General features: G+C 31.2%; 1 protein-coding gene and 1 pseudogene across 1 annotated transcript; both read left to right on the top strand.

Moving 5' to 3' along the window:
• The first annotated feature begins 3,725 nt into the window (after positions 1 to 3,725).
• LOC117932548 lies at positions 3,726 to 5,591 on the top strand (annotated as a pseudogene).
• Positions 5,592 to 8,238: 2,647 nt separating this feature from the next.
• On the top strand, positions 8,239 to 14,768 carry LOC117932490 (O-glucosyltransferase rumi homolog). The gene is made up of 6 exons (XM_034853760.1): positions 8,239 to 8,673; positions 9,415 to 9,917; positions 11,668 to 11,860; positions 12,439 to 12,503; positions 12,598 to 12,808; positions 14,180 to 14,768. The coding sequence occupies exons 1-6, from the start codon at positions 8,404 to 8,406 to the stop codon at positions 14,540 to 14,542; spliced, it is 1,605 nt and encodes a 534-aa protein (XP_034709651.1). The 5' UTR covers positions 8,239 to 8,403; the 3' UTR covers positions 14,543 to 14,768.
• Positions 14,769 to 15,056: the final 288 nt, after the last annotated feature.

Below are 15,056 nucleotides of genomic sequence, written 5' to 3' on the forward strand. Positions count from 1 at the left end.
CGCATAAACCAACTTACTTATAACAAAACTGATTATCACGCCTATGACCATCATATATTAATACATCGTTTATCTTTGAAACTTTACAAACGAGCTTCATTTACATTTCATAGTCTACAATTAATGGTGTAAATATAGACATGCATAGTGTATACTTAACATTAAGCAATGTAATTATTCTATTTTACTTCGTAGTAATTTGCTATGTTATATAAGTTAGGGAGTGAACCTCTCAATTCATGGGCTAACCATTGTTTTGGTAACTCTTCAAGCCAAATTGTGCTAATGTCACTCTTTTCGGGCCACCCCCTCAAACAATGGATCGACCTTTATTTTGCCCACTGCCTAAATTAAACCACAACAGTGTTACAACCAATGGCCGACCTCCAAACAATTGGGTCAGCCCTTATTTTGCCCACTGCCCAGATTAAACCACAACAATGTTTACAACCAAGGGCCGACCTCCAAAAAAACGGGTTAACCTTTATTTTGTCCACTGTCCTGATTAAACCACAACAATGTTTACAACCAAGGGCCGACCTCCAAACAAATAGGTCAGTCTTTATTTTGCCCACTGTCCAGATTAAACCACAACAATGTTTACAACTAAGGGCCTACCTCCAAACAAATGGGTTAGCCTTTAATTCACTTACTGCAACCTATTACGAAAACAATAATTTCATCCAAATATCATTAACTGAATTACGGCCAACCCCTTCATCCAAGGGTAGACCCTTACTATGACCACTACACACATAAACAAAACAAATTTCATATTTGTGGTTGTGACCATCAATTTTGAACCTAAGGCTCCACTACTATTTTCCTTAATTCCCACATAAATTCATGCCCGCTTTACTAAATTTGTTTTATTTTTTTCTTCAATTTAACCCTTATTCATTACAAATTCAAAACTTTTATTAAGAAATTTATTCAAACTTTAATCCCAATCATTTTTAAAATATATACTCATCTACTCATGACTAAACATGAATTCTTTTCCCATGAATTAGATTCACCAATTAACAACTATAAAAAATCACTCAAATTACTCATTTTGGAATCCCATATAAACAACATTAAACAACAAATTGTTTGAACATTCCTAAAAATTGTATTCCCTTCACATGCAATAGTCATATTTTTCTTCTCTTTTCCATATTCTTCCCAACAACCACATACAACACAAACACAACAATTCAGAAAATAAAACAAAATCAATATAGCTTACCACCATCTCATTTTCCCATCATTTATCAAATTTTAAGCCATATTTCATTTCGAATAAACCCTAAATAAATTTAAATTTAAATTTAGATACAATATTAATGGACATTGAACATGTAGAAATATGCAATGTAATCAAGTTTAAATCACAAAATTACACAAATCACATAACTATGACATTCTTCAAATCTCAAAGAATCAAAATGACAAATCAAAATATAAAGTTATTACAAAATTTAATAACATATATATATATCACCTGGAAAAACCCTTGCTTTAAAAGTTAAATGCAACTACAATATTTTTATTCTTCGTTATCTCGTTCTCTCAATTGCTTTCTTTCTCCTTTTTCAATGTAAAAGCAAAATAGGAAGTACAACCAAGAGAAAAATGACTGTCACTCCTGAAATAAGAAGAAGGAAATGGGTTTTTTGGTCTACCTGGCCTTTGTTAAGGGGTTCACACTTAGACTTTTGTTTTCAGATTGATGTTTGGTGGGAAAATGAAGATGTCGTCTTCCTTATGGTGATGGAGGAGAAACAAAATAAGAGATCAATTTTGGAGGTTTGTTTGGGGTTGATGGGTTATCGCGATTTGAGAACCTACCAGATTTTTTATGGATCCTTTCGCCTTGTGATGGGTTGTGCCTGTGAACGAACAAGAAAGAACATGGGTTTTTGGTGTTAGGGTTTGGTTGAAGAAAGAAGAAGACATTTAGGGGTAAATATTTTTTAAAACATCAATCCATGTGGAGTGTCTAGCTAGCCGATGACATGTAACTGAGTCATGTCATTGGCTTAAGTGGACAACAAGCAACTTATCCAACTAGGAGAGATGTCAAACTATAGGAGGGTATTTTTTGAAGGGTCTCAACATCACTATTACAGTGTATGAAAGGTTGTTTATTTTCCACAAAATCCACTGAATTTGAAAAGTAAAAAGTAAAGTTTCCAAAAAGCAAAATTTTGCCCCTTGGTGTATGATTACATAAATTCCCAAAAAAAAATTGAAGAAGAATCCACGGAAGAAAAAAATAAATTGGAGGGAAGAAGAATAATAAAATAAAGAAAAAAAACTAGTTAGGGGTATGAGAGTGGGATTAGGGGTATGGGAGGAGAGAGAGTGTGTGTGGGGTAGGTAGGTGGAGGAGAAAAAAGAAGAGAGAGGAGAGAGAAAATACAATAAATATAATAATAATAATAATAATAATAATAAAAGTAATAATAATAAAATAAAATGATATAATATACAAAATAATAATAAAAACTAAGAATTAAAGGATGAGTGGACAAAAAATATTACATGTAATCGGGATTTAAAATCTGAAGACAAAATTGGATTTAAAATTAATGTAAAAATAAAAATCGAGACAAATTTTAGGGTCTACAATGACCTAAATCTTCTATCTCTTTGGATGACATAGACAATTTTTTTATTTTTTATTTTGTATCAAATAGAATTTTACAATATGGTATCGAATAATCTCGATTAATTTCACTTGAATATATGAAAAGTAGAAAAAGAAAAAAGAAAAAAGAAAATTCAAGATGAAAAAAGAAAATTAGATGTAAAACTTTGAAACGATTTAAAGGATAAATTTTAAAAAGTTTATGATTTAGAGCTTAAAAAGCTATATTTATTGAACATTCAAAATTATTTAAATGGAAAATTAGAAAGCTCGATATTAGAAAAAAAAAATGTTAGGGGCCAAACTAATTTACCAATTAATTCATACCAATTTGTTTGATTTTGATTAATTATATTTTCTTAATCCATTGATTTGGTTTGATTAGAAGTAGAATTAAAAATCAAATCAAATCCAACTTTGACCACCCTTCATGATATTTCAGTATGATACATTTTCCAATTTTTCAATACATATATACTTTAGTATATTTATTTATTTATTTATATTAGTGATCTATATTTGATATTTCTTTTATTTGGTATATTCAAATTCATGTTGCGAGAAAATAAATCATTGTCCCATATGATTTAGATATATTACTTTAAATATCTATCCACCTTTTTATTTTAAAATATCTATTTCATCTATATCCTCTTTCCAAATAAATTACATTTTACATCCTCCACAATTTTTTTTCTTTTTTCTTTTTGTAATTTCTTTGTTATATTATCTATCATTATCCTTGTCTTACTCCATTGGACTCACCTTGTAAGTCTTTCTTGGTCCTCTTGTCCTTTGCTTCTCCTATTTCTTTGCACATTTTTTTGTTTTCTTCCCATCATGTCTTGTTCTTAATTGAACTCTAATAATCAATCATATCATGCTTGATCATAACATGCAATTTTTTTATTTATTAAAATGATAAACCCTAATATCGAATAGAATTTCCAGTATCATGTTGAATTATCATGTTGGAGATGAGTTGGTTTTCCAGCCTATGATGACTAGTTTTTCATATCAGAATTCGGCTCCAAACACAAAAAATCCAAGGATTTTCCCTAAGATCCTAGTAAATTGCACCATAGGGAGCATGGCACAAGGATGCCCAGCCAATCATCCGATGACTAGAGTAACCGGGAAATTATCAGTAGAGGAATGTCCTGAGTACTTCAGATGGGTCCATGAAGATTTGAGGCCATGGAAGAGTACGGGAATATTAAGATTTGCAGTGGAAAGTGCCAAAGGGGATGCAGATTTTAGATTAGTGATAGTGAATGGAAAAGCCTATGTGGAGCAATACAAGAAGTCTTTTCAAACAAGAGACTTGTTCACAATGTGGGGGATTTTGCAGCTTCTAAAGCTATACCCTAATATGTTACCAGACTTGGATTTGATGTTTCAGTGCGACGACAGGCCAGTCATCCAGAAACGGGACTACAGAGGATTTAGATCGCCTCCGGCTTTGTTCCGGTGCTCTAAAGATGACCTTACTTACGACATTGTCCTTCCAGACTGGACTTTCTGGGGTTGGTAAGATACTCATATTCCACTTGACAGAACAATTGTGCTAAGAAAACTCTAGTAAGGTTACAATTTTTCTTGATAGGGCGGAAACCAATGTAAAGCCATGGCGGAGTATTTTGGAGGAAATTAAAGAAGGAAACAAGAGAATGAAATGGAAGGATAGGGTGCCCTATGCTTATTGGAGAGGAAGCCCATATGTGGCTCCAACTAGGGTTGATCTTCTCAAGTGTAATGTCTCTGAAAAAGAAGACTGGAATGTCCGTTTATATTTTCAGGTATTTTTCCATATCTGATTAGAGCTGTATTTTTATTGCTTCCATGAATTAAAATTAAGATGCTCTTTATGCCATCAGATTGAGCACAACAGAGAAAGGGGCGAAAGAAAATATCAATAATGCTTTATCTACATAAGACTTAATTTTAATACTCTGTCGATTTCAATTGTCACATCTAGGCTAATAGGCCATGGTTAGAGTCATATCTAATCTAGGCTAATAGGCCATGGACACAAGCACATAACATTATTATATTTTTTCAGAACTGGGAAAAAGAATCCAATGGAGGGTTCAAGAACTCTAATCTAGCACATCAATGCACCCACAGGTACTTCAATTTTCTCTCATTTCTTTTATGCTTTTTTCTTGAGAAAATTTTGAAATTTTCTTGTGGGCTATATTCACATGAAGGTACAAGATCTATGTAGAAGGATGGGGATGGTCTGTGAGTGAAAAATACGTCCTAGCATGCGACTCCATGACACTTCTGATAAAACCTTATCACCATGATTTCTTCACTAGAAGCATGGTGCCATTGCAGCACTACTGGCCCCTTAGGCCTAGAAACAAGTGTAGAGATCTTAAATTTCTTGTTGAATGGGGTAACACTCACCCTAAAAAGGTAACCCGTGAAATCTTAGGTTATGTTTGCTTTGAAAAACACAAAAAAAAAAAAAAAAAAAAAAGGTTAGAAAAAGAAGTGAAATGAATTAAAATAATTTGTTAATGTTAATTTTTTTTTTCTTTTTCTAAGAGCTGAACTGGGAAACGAATTTTTGTGAAATTGTGTACTTAGGCCCAGGAAATTGGTAAGGCAGGAAGCAACTTCATTCACGAAGAACTAAGATGGATTTTGTGTATGACTACATGTTTCATCTGTTGAATGAGTACTCAAAGCTCTTGAAGTTCAAGCCAGCAGTACCGCCAGGAGCGGTCGAGCTCTGCCTGGAACAATGGATTGCAGTGCAGACGCGGTGTTGCAGAAGTTTGTAATGGAATCCACGGTGAAGTCTCCTAGTGATTCAGCCCCATGTTCCATGCCTCCACCCTATAGTCCTGAGGCTCTCAGGGCTTTCCTGAACAAAAAGGAGAATTTAACGAGGCAAGTGGAGATGTGGGGGGATGCGTATTGGGAGAATCAAAATAAGCAGCTATAAAGCTTTCTCTTCTTTGTACGACGATTGGATATGAATTTTTCATCCTGCAATTTGTCTTCAATATATATTGGGTCAACCAATGGATCATTTCAAAGAGTGATGTAAATCCCATTTTTCCTGATTTTGAAATAAAATTAATGAAATCATTGATTTGAAATAAATTTTCAAAGTGACGTATATAGTTCTAAAAATGTCCACAAATTGATGACAAAGTTAAGCACAAGGAATATGCTCTATTTTCACTTTTAAGGAAAACAATTCACATGAGTTGAATGCTTTTTATTGAGCTCGTAAAATAGTTAATCACAAAGCAATTGCTTGAATCTGAATCGTTAAAAACACAAAATAAAGTTGGTTTTATAGATGCTGATTCGATACTTTAGATTTTTTTTTCTTATAAATTTTTTAAAATTTGAACCTGTTAAATAAGGATACAGATAGATAAATCTAAAGTATAAATAAATAAGACTAAAATATAAAATATTAGAATTTCATATTTGATACAAATAAATGACAGTTGACTACAGTATAACGGGACTTGAGTTTTACATGTGACACGCCTAATTAATGTAACAGAACCTAATTCATAATTAAATAATTTAAAGTCCATTAGAGTCTTGTCTTCATCAATATAGTCAATTCCACGTTTTTTTTTTCAACACATGAACAAGAATATAATGCCTTTGTGCTTGAATGATAATTCTTTTAAAACATTCACTTTATTCTTCATGAATGTGAAATCAAATTAGATATTATTCAAAGCATGTTCTGATTCTAATTTTTTTGTTAAGCACAAATTTTATTCTTCTCTTTTGATTTTTTTATCAAGCAATGCTTTGGTTCCCATTCTTTAATGCCTCATTTTCCATACCAACAACATGACTATTAATACTAATACATTAGCTAAAAATTTCACATGACCGTCTTTTTCTTCTCTTCAAACATGATTCAGGGAATAAATTCTCATTGAATTAATTTTCTAAAAATATAAAAAATATCCTTTTCTTCAATAAGTATTTTCAAAAGTATAATTTCAAACATAAAATTCAATTGTACAATATTAGTTACAATTTTTTTTCATCAATTAATAAATAATGTATTTTTCAAACAGACCCTTAAACTATATTTGGCTACCAAAAAATGAAAAAAAATAAATTAAAATCAATAAATTATTTTTATATATATTTTTTCAAATTTATTTTACTTTTAAAATATATAAATTTTTAATTAATTTTAATTATATTTGATCTTTCTTATATTTTCTACAATACAATCAAATATATGAAAACCATTTTCCTTAATTTTTTTTCCTTGATATTTTTTGGAAAACCAAACATGGCCTTAGAGTAATACACAAAATTTTCTCATAATCTTCTTGGAATTTGAAAGAATATTGTCCATAAGATTTTCACTATTCAATTTGTTTTTTCTTAAATATAATTTATAGAAAGAAAGAGGTGAATTTTTTCCACGAAGGAAGCTTAGTATAGACCGTATAGGACGCAAGAACAGACCCAAAATCGAAGTCAATCCTAGTGGATGTGTTACATCTTCATCCTGTCAAGTCACCAACCACACCATCTCGCTTCGAACACAGAATTCTAAGCCCCAAACTTCCATCTGGTACGATCCTACCCCACTTTTGATTCCTCTACAAATTCGCTGCCACGCCATCCCTAACACATCTCTCTCTTATTATGGCTATTTACCAAACGAGGCCTAACAAATATAATTAATAATTACGTGTTATTAGGTCCAAATAATCAAGTAATATTTTTTTGACGTGTGAAATAAGAATTTGACCTAATTAAAAATAATTTTTTTTATTATAAAATATTTTATGATCATATGATAATATTTTCGGTAACGTCGGGCGCAAAGGTTGGTTTCACATTTTTAGACTTTTTAGTCCTTTCCAGCGAACAGTTCAAGCCGTCGCCTCCAAAATAGATTGAAAAATCAAGAGGTGACATATTTTAATACAGAGCGGGTTCCAGTGCATTAATTAAAGATTAACAATTCAAATAAACTATGATATAAAAAGAATCAAATCAACTGAACGTGATGGCACGACAGATTAATTTCTACATTACTTATACAAGTAATTAATCTTTATTATTTCCTTGATTAAACAAATATTGATAAATTAATATGAAGTAATGAGCAGGTTGTGCCGAAGAGTCAAAAACCATACCCTCAACCATCAGTCTTTTTCATCATTTAGGACACGTAACTTCGTATTTGGAACCCACCTAACCAAATAATAATGACAATTAAAATCTCCTATATACATTACTCCCAGTAATCCAAGTTACATACACCATAAAAAAAGGTTTTATATCGGGATTTTGTACCTTAATTATATTGTTCGATCAATGACGTTATTAATTAAGCTTTTAAAATCATGATTTTAAGTTTAATTTATGCTTTTAATTACGATCGAAAATAAATCATTCTGTTATTATACGAGCATGTATAGATATTTATGATCATCTTGTCTTACCTAGTATTGTATTATTCTTTGGTCATTTTCATGTGAAACCAAAGGGTTAATTAAAAAGAAAAAGAGCTTTAAATAAGGGGTCATGCTCTTAGAAAAGTCAATCAGAGCTTTAATGGTAAACACCAAGATATCTCCTGTTGGGCCTTTCAACTTAGCTTTCTTCTTCTTCTTCGTCTTCTTCTCCCCATTCATCAGTCTTTGTTTTCAATATGCACCACGCATACACAGCCACAGGGTGAACGCCCATCAATAAAGAACTTTTCTTCTTCTTGTTTTTAAAACTAAATCTTGGTATATCTGAGGCTAAGCATGGCGGCATCAAAGGCTGACTATGAGGCTGTGGCCCATGAGGAATTGCAGAAAGAAGAAGAAGAAGGAGGAGGAGGAGGAGGAGAACAGGAAGAAAGTGTTGATGAAGGAGGAGTTGAACATGGGTTTTGGTCGCATGGAAGCAAACTGTTGAGTGATTTTCCAGAGAGTGTCGGGAGGCAGTTCAAGAGGGGGGCTTCAACTACCGTTCCTCTCTTCTTTGTTCTTCTCTTCATCGGTGCCTTCTTCTTTATTCGCTGGTTTGATGTTGTGAGTCTTTCTTGATTTTCTCTTCTCTTCATCGTCTTCTCTGCAATATTGCAAGATTTTTTTTTTTTTCTTTTTTCTTTTTGTTTACTGATTATTGTAATATGGATTAAGTTAGTAGTTGGTTCGGCTACGTTTGGTAGATTAATTTAATCTGGCATGCTTGGTTTTTTTAAATTGCCTAGGAAAGAGAGATCGAAGAAAAATCCATGGATGCCATGAAAAAAAAAAAAGCCAATCGATTTTCCTGTTAATTTTCTTTTAATAGAGATGAGAAAATTTTCGTGCACAACTAAATCAAAGAATACTTCTTTATGGCTTTATATATATATTTTTTTCAAGAACAATGGGTTGGGAGGAAAAGTTTTGTTTGGAGGCCTAGAATCCTGGGGTTTGACTAGCGTATTTGTTAGGTACATGTTTTTAATTGGATGACTGCCACGTACCAAACACTGTTCCATGATTTGGTTTGATCATATTTTTGTAGAACCTTGTTTTTCTCATGGGCTCCAAATTGGCATTGAGAGACAGTCAAATAATAATAAAAATAAAATATTGACAATAGGATGACATTAATTATATTGGGCATGAGGGCATGCTTGGGGTCTTTTACCATCTTGCCCCATCAGACTAATTAATTTGAGGTTATTTGGTTAATGCAAGATTGAAGGAGGAAAAATAATTTGGACATTCTTTTCATCCGACCAATGACAGACTAAAGAACCTTATCCATTCTTTTTCCAGTCCCTTTTCTCAGGAACCTCTCTAGAGAAAGCCTTTAGCACCTTCCAAACAACCGAAGAAAACTGCACCAAGGAAAACATAACATGCTCAACCAAACAGCACCCACTCTCCGGTAATGCATGCCCGGACTACTTCCGGTGGATCTACGAGGATCTCCGGCCATGGGCGGAGACCGGAATCACCCAAGAGATGATGGAAGCAGCGAAGGACCCAGCATTCTTCAGGCTAGTGATATTGGACGGAAAGGTTTACATGGAGAAATACAAGGGGGCTTTTCAGACAAGGGACGTGTTCACCATATGGGGGATTCTGCAGCTTCTGAAGTTGTATCCGGGGAAGGTGCCGGACTTGGAACTGATGTTTGAGTGTGGAGACCGGCCGAGGATCAAGGCAAGTGACTATGGAGGAGGAAAAGGGAAGAAGAAGGTGCCGCCTTTGTTTCACTACTGCGCAAGTGATGACACCTTGGATATTGTCTTCCCGGATTGGTCCTTTTGGGGTTGGTAATGCCTTCTCAACTCTACACTTTTTTTTTTCTTTTTTTTTTTTTCTTTTTATGGTTCACAATTTGTTTTGTTTTTTCAGATGTTTGAATGTGGGTGTCTGTGGGTTTTTGTTTTTTGTTTCTGTTTTTTGCGTGTGGGTGTGGTGTTGTGTGTCTATCATTCCTTGTTGCAATTTGTGTTTCGGCATGTTACAACGTATGTTATACGTTTAGGGTCTTTGACTTTTAGGTGTGGGTTAGGATTTTTTGAATTTTATAAAAATAGGATATTTTTACAAATAATTTTTTATTTGTTAGCTTTTAGATATACATAAAGGATAGATTTAGTAATATATTTTATAGTTTTTAAAAGGAAAATATATAAATTTAATGAAAATTAGTTTCAATGATTTAATTGCCAAACTTTTGTTAATCCTTTAGATATATATTTGGGTATCTGAAAATTTGAGGAAAAATAAAAGACAAAAAAAATAGATTAAAAAAAATTAAACCTATCTACTTCAAATTTATTTCATTTGTTTATTGAAAATAAAATAATTTGAAAATACATAGATTTTTAATTAACTTTTATTTTTTTTAATATTTTTGAGAAAGCAAAATTTTGTTAACAATTTTATTACCTTTCCATTTATCCACATCAACTATTTTCTATTCCAAGTAGACATTAATTTCTTCTTTTAGAAAATTTATTTTAAAGGACATTTATTAAATTGGATTATTTTTCAAATGTATCAAAATGTTATTATTTTCAATATTGACATGGATTTTCTTAAACATGTTCATTATTTTCATTTTTTTTGAATTTTTTTTATAAAAATCTGTTTTTGAGTATTTGATTTATATGGGTAAGGCCTATAAAACACAAAAAAAATGTTAATTTAAATTTTTTAAAATAAAAATTAGACTTAAAATTGATTTGATCATAAAACAGACATTATGGAAATATTCTTAAAATTTTATTTTAAAATATTTGGTATTTTATTGGTTGTATAAATATACAAAAAGGTTAGTTATAAAAAATAAAATATACTGGTTTGATTCTAGTAGATAGATAGATAGATACAAAATTATTGGTAAAGTAAACTTACATCAGAATAATTAATATTAAAAAAATAGATTAACGACAAATTAGTGGAAGACTGCATTACAATTCTACCCTCATAGTAGTTTCTTAAAATTATGATAGTCCCTGGAGTTTTATGTATTTAAAGAAGTAGGTGGTAGCCCCGCACGTGCTTTGTTCACTTCGGGTTCGGTTTCACCTAAACTTCTCAATCCTCTGTTTGGTTCTTTATTCTCAATCCTTTGTTTGGTTTTAGAGTGTTTCTATTTGAAGTGTTTTAAGCATGGAAGAGTTTTTAAAAAATAATGTTTGACAATTAGGAAACATTTTCAACTTTTCCAATATTTGAAAATTTTTTTTATCATACCAACCTAAAATATTTACATAGAAAGTATGATAAGTAATATTTTAATATTATAAATGATTTTTAAAATTTTTAAAAGTGTTGCTTAAATTTTATCAAACATTTAAATTAAAATACTTCCTATAATTACTGTCAAATAGACCTAAAAATCAAGAAAATTCATTAAAAAAAAACGACATATTGATGCTAAAAAGACTTTTCTCGTGGTTTAAACTTCATTTTTATAATTTTTTTGGAAATCAAATTTGAGAAAAAATTTATGACTTTTCCCTACTCTTATTTAGTTAATATATATGGGTCAATTCCATTATGGACATGCAGGCCAGAGATAAACATAAAACCATGGAATTCCTTGAGAAAGGAACTAGAAGAAGGCAACAACAGAACCAAGTGGGTGGATAGAGAACCCTATGCTTATTGGAAAGGCAACATCAGAACTAGTGGAAATAGACAGGCACTTTTCAAATGTAGACCCTCAAACAATCATGATTGGAATGCTCGCGTATATGACTTGGTAATAACTTGTTATTTCTACGACTATTATTTAATTTATTTTTCATATTCTAATTAGGATTTGATAATGCTTTGGGATTTTTATTTTTTCGTTATTATTATATTGAGAAGGTGACATCAATCATAAACAGGAATAGCATAAATTATTTGGGCTGAATCTGGATAGAGAATTAGAAATTAAAAATTAAATATGAATTCTGATATAGGGAATGGGGGTCAGCGCTACATTGGATACTTATCCATATAGTGACCATTTGTGGTCCTTGACCCACCTAATTTAGGATAGGAAACAATACAAAGATGGAGAAAGAATTATACATCGGAAAAGGACGGGGGATTCTATTTGCCCCGGCCCCACCTCATTTACATATGAAGTCATACGTACATTTTAATCGTATTATTTCATATGTCACATTTCATCATTTTGTACCTTGATCTCATTATTTTATACTGTGATTCAATTTTTCATGTTCAATAAACCGAACTTTATCATACCTTTAAATGGTAAAAGGTAAGATTAAAAATTTCATATGGTACTAACTTTATGAATATTTGGTATTAACTTTTATGTGTTTTTAGGATTGGGGACGGGAGTCTCACGAAGGGTTTAAAGATTCGAATTTGGCAAGCCAATGCACTCATAAGTGAGTAATCAAATTAATTTTGAATTTCATCCTCATTTCCTTTCTCCTGTGGGCCTTTTTTTTTTTTCTTATTGGTTTAATTAAAGTAATGTAGGTACAAGATTTATATGGAAGGAATTGCTTGGTCAGTTAGTGAAAAATATATTCTGGCCTGTGATTCTATGAGCCTGGTTCCAAAGTCTCGTTACTATGATTTCTTCACCAGAAGCTTGCAGCCAACAATCCACTACTGGCCCATACAACAGAATGATATCTGCAGATCTGTTAAGTATGCTGTGGATTGGGGCAACAAGCATCCACAAAAGGTAAATTAATTTATATATCTTTCTATACCTAAGGAGTTGAGGCCTTTGATGGGGGCGACTACATAAATTAAAGAGCGACTTCATTATTAAAATTAATTATTTGGACACAACATTTTATAATTATTCTAAGGTTTTATGATAACCCACATCAATTAGGAGAATAAATTCCTCAATTTATATATATAAAGATTTTTTCATAATCGTATAGACTCATTTCAAAGATACGAGACTGATAGACTTAAGCGGATAATATTTATATAAAAAGAAGTTGATTGTTATGGTTTTTTGTTTTAATTAGTAGTAACAAAAAATGCATCAATTTGTCACCATCAATAACATGATACCCAATAAATAATGGTTAATGTAGAGAAGCTTTTAGTAATTAGGGTTACGCCTTTGGTTTAGTCAACTTTATATTATATTGTTAGCTCATTGTATAATAGTTGAAGCTTTTGAATCAAATTGAAAGTTTAATATAAGATCAAAGTCTAGTTTTCAAAGCAATGTGAACAATAGTTAAAGCAATGTGAAAATGAGGAACTTTCAATTCATAGATTAAAAAAAAAAAATTTGTTTGTAATATTTGATTTTGGACTAAGTCTATTGTAGATGAAGTACCTCTTCTTTTAATCAATTTTTTTTATTGGTTAGATTCTAGTCGAGGGTTGGTGATTTTTTGTATCCCATCTTCTTTTTGTTCTTATTTTTGGCGCCTCTTGTATACCCCGTATGCTTTTGAGTCAACCTTAAGGTGCCTTTTTTTCTAATATATTTTTTCTCTGTGTGTTTACTTTTATATATATATATATAAAAGGATGTTGTTGTTTAACCCATTACATTATCAATCCAATATTTAATTAAGAGGGTGTTTGTTTTCAGGTTTTAGATTATTTGTATTTTTACATTTTCATAACTTATTATAAATTTTTTGTTGAATTGAAAATGTTAAAATATTTAATTTTTGCTTTACTTTTTTAACGTTTAATAGAAATAAAATTCTACAAAAACGACAATTTAATACTTGATACTATTAAGTACTATTTAGTTTTAATTTTATTTAGAATTAAGTAAAAAAAAAAAAAAAAACATCACCTAAGTTTAACTTTTGAATAAGTTAATAGTTTAATATAGTATCATAGCTTAGGTTTTTTAGAGGCCGAGATTTTAGCTAATCAACTTCGCAAAACATTTTCCCTATTTATTATCTACCCATTTAAACTGTCAAGTCAATTAATAACTAAAACCCGGATCAATCATAGGAAGAAAAACTTATGAAATTGATCTAATTTTTGTTTTTATGTTAGTAAGATGGCACTTCTCATACAAATTGCTAATTCTTTGTTTTCTAACGACATTCTAATCATCTTGCAGGCACAAAAGATAGGTAAGGCTGCAAGCAACTTTGTTCTAGAGGAGCTCAAGATGAATTATGTGTATGATTACATGTTTCATCTCTTATCTGAATATGCCAAACTCTTCAAATATAAGCCAACAGTACCTCCAGGAGCCATTGAAATTGTGCCAGAGACAATGGCCAACACTGGGGGAGACTTAGAGAAGATTTATAAGAATGAAAGCTCAGTAAAAGGCCCTGCAACCACAAGCCCATGCACCATGCCTCCTCCCTATGATCCCAAAGCTCTTAAAGCTTTTCTCAAGAGGAAAGACAAAGTGACCCGTAAAGTGGAGAAGTTGGAAGCAAGTGGAAATCTTAATAAAGACATCTCCCCCTAAATTCTTAATGGGGGAAGGCCAATTTTTGTAAATCATGTTGTCTAAGTATCCATTTTCCATTATTTTGGTTGTGAAGAAGGGGGATTAATCACATATTCACACCAGCCAAACAAAGATAATGAGGGTATGCATGTCAAAGCTTACTCATTTATAGGTTTTGTTAATTCTCTTATACACAATAAATCTTTGAATTTATCTCACTTTTATGAGTCATATAACTTTAATATCTCTAATTTTCTCCATGTGAATTGTTCTTGTTGGTGGTTTTTTTTTTCTTTTTTTCCTTTTGAGAATCAATTTGTTACAATGGATGATAAAACTTAGGCTAAAGAAAAGGTAGCAATTTTAAACTCAAAAACATGTTCGTAAAATTTTGATAATTTATTCTCAAAATATGGTATGTTTTGAGAATATAATTTAATTGTTTTTATTTATTTTCTTAAATATTTAAAAAATTTATTATACAAATATAGAAAATGATTGAAAATAAAATATTATAAGTGAAAGTTATTTT

This window comes from Vitis riparia, chromosome 15 (genome assembly GCF_004353265.1).
Source record: "Vitis riparia cultivar Riparia Gloire de Montpellier isolate 1030 chromosome 15, EGFV_Vit.rip_1.0, whole genome shotgun sequence".
In the NCBI taxonomy this organism is placed as follows: domain Eukaryota; kingdom Viridiplantae; phylum Streptophyta; class Magnoliopsida; order Vitales; family Vitaceae; genus Vitis; species Vitis riparia.

What these genes read in the sequence shown, in the direction of transcription:
- LOC117932490 (XM_034853760.1), top strand. Translation starts at nt 8,404, where the DNA reads ATGGCGGCATCAAAGGCTGACTATGAGGCTGTGGCCCATGAGGAATTG. An exon ending in ATGCTCGCGTATATGACTTG is followed by an intron (nt 11,861 to 12,438) that starts GTAATAACTTGT and finishes ATGTGTTTTTAG; the next exon opens with GATTGGGGACGGGAGTCTCA. An exon ending in GCAAGCCAATGCACTCATAA is followed by an intron (nt 12,504 to 12,597) that starts GTGAGTAATCAA and finishes AAAGTAATGTAG; the next exon opens with GTACAAGATTTATATGGAAG.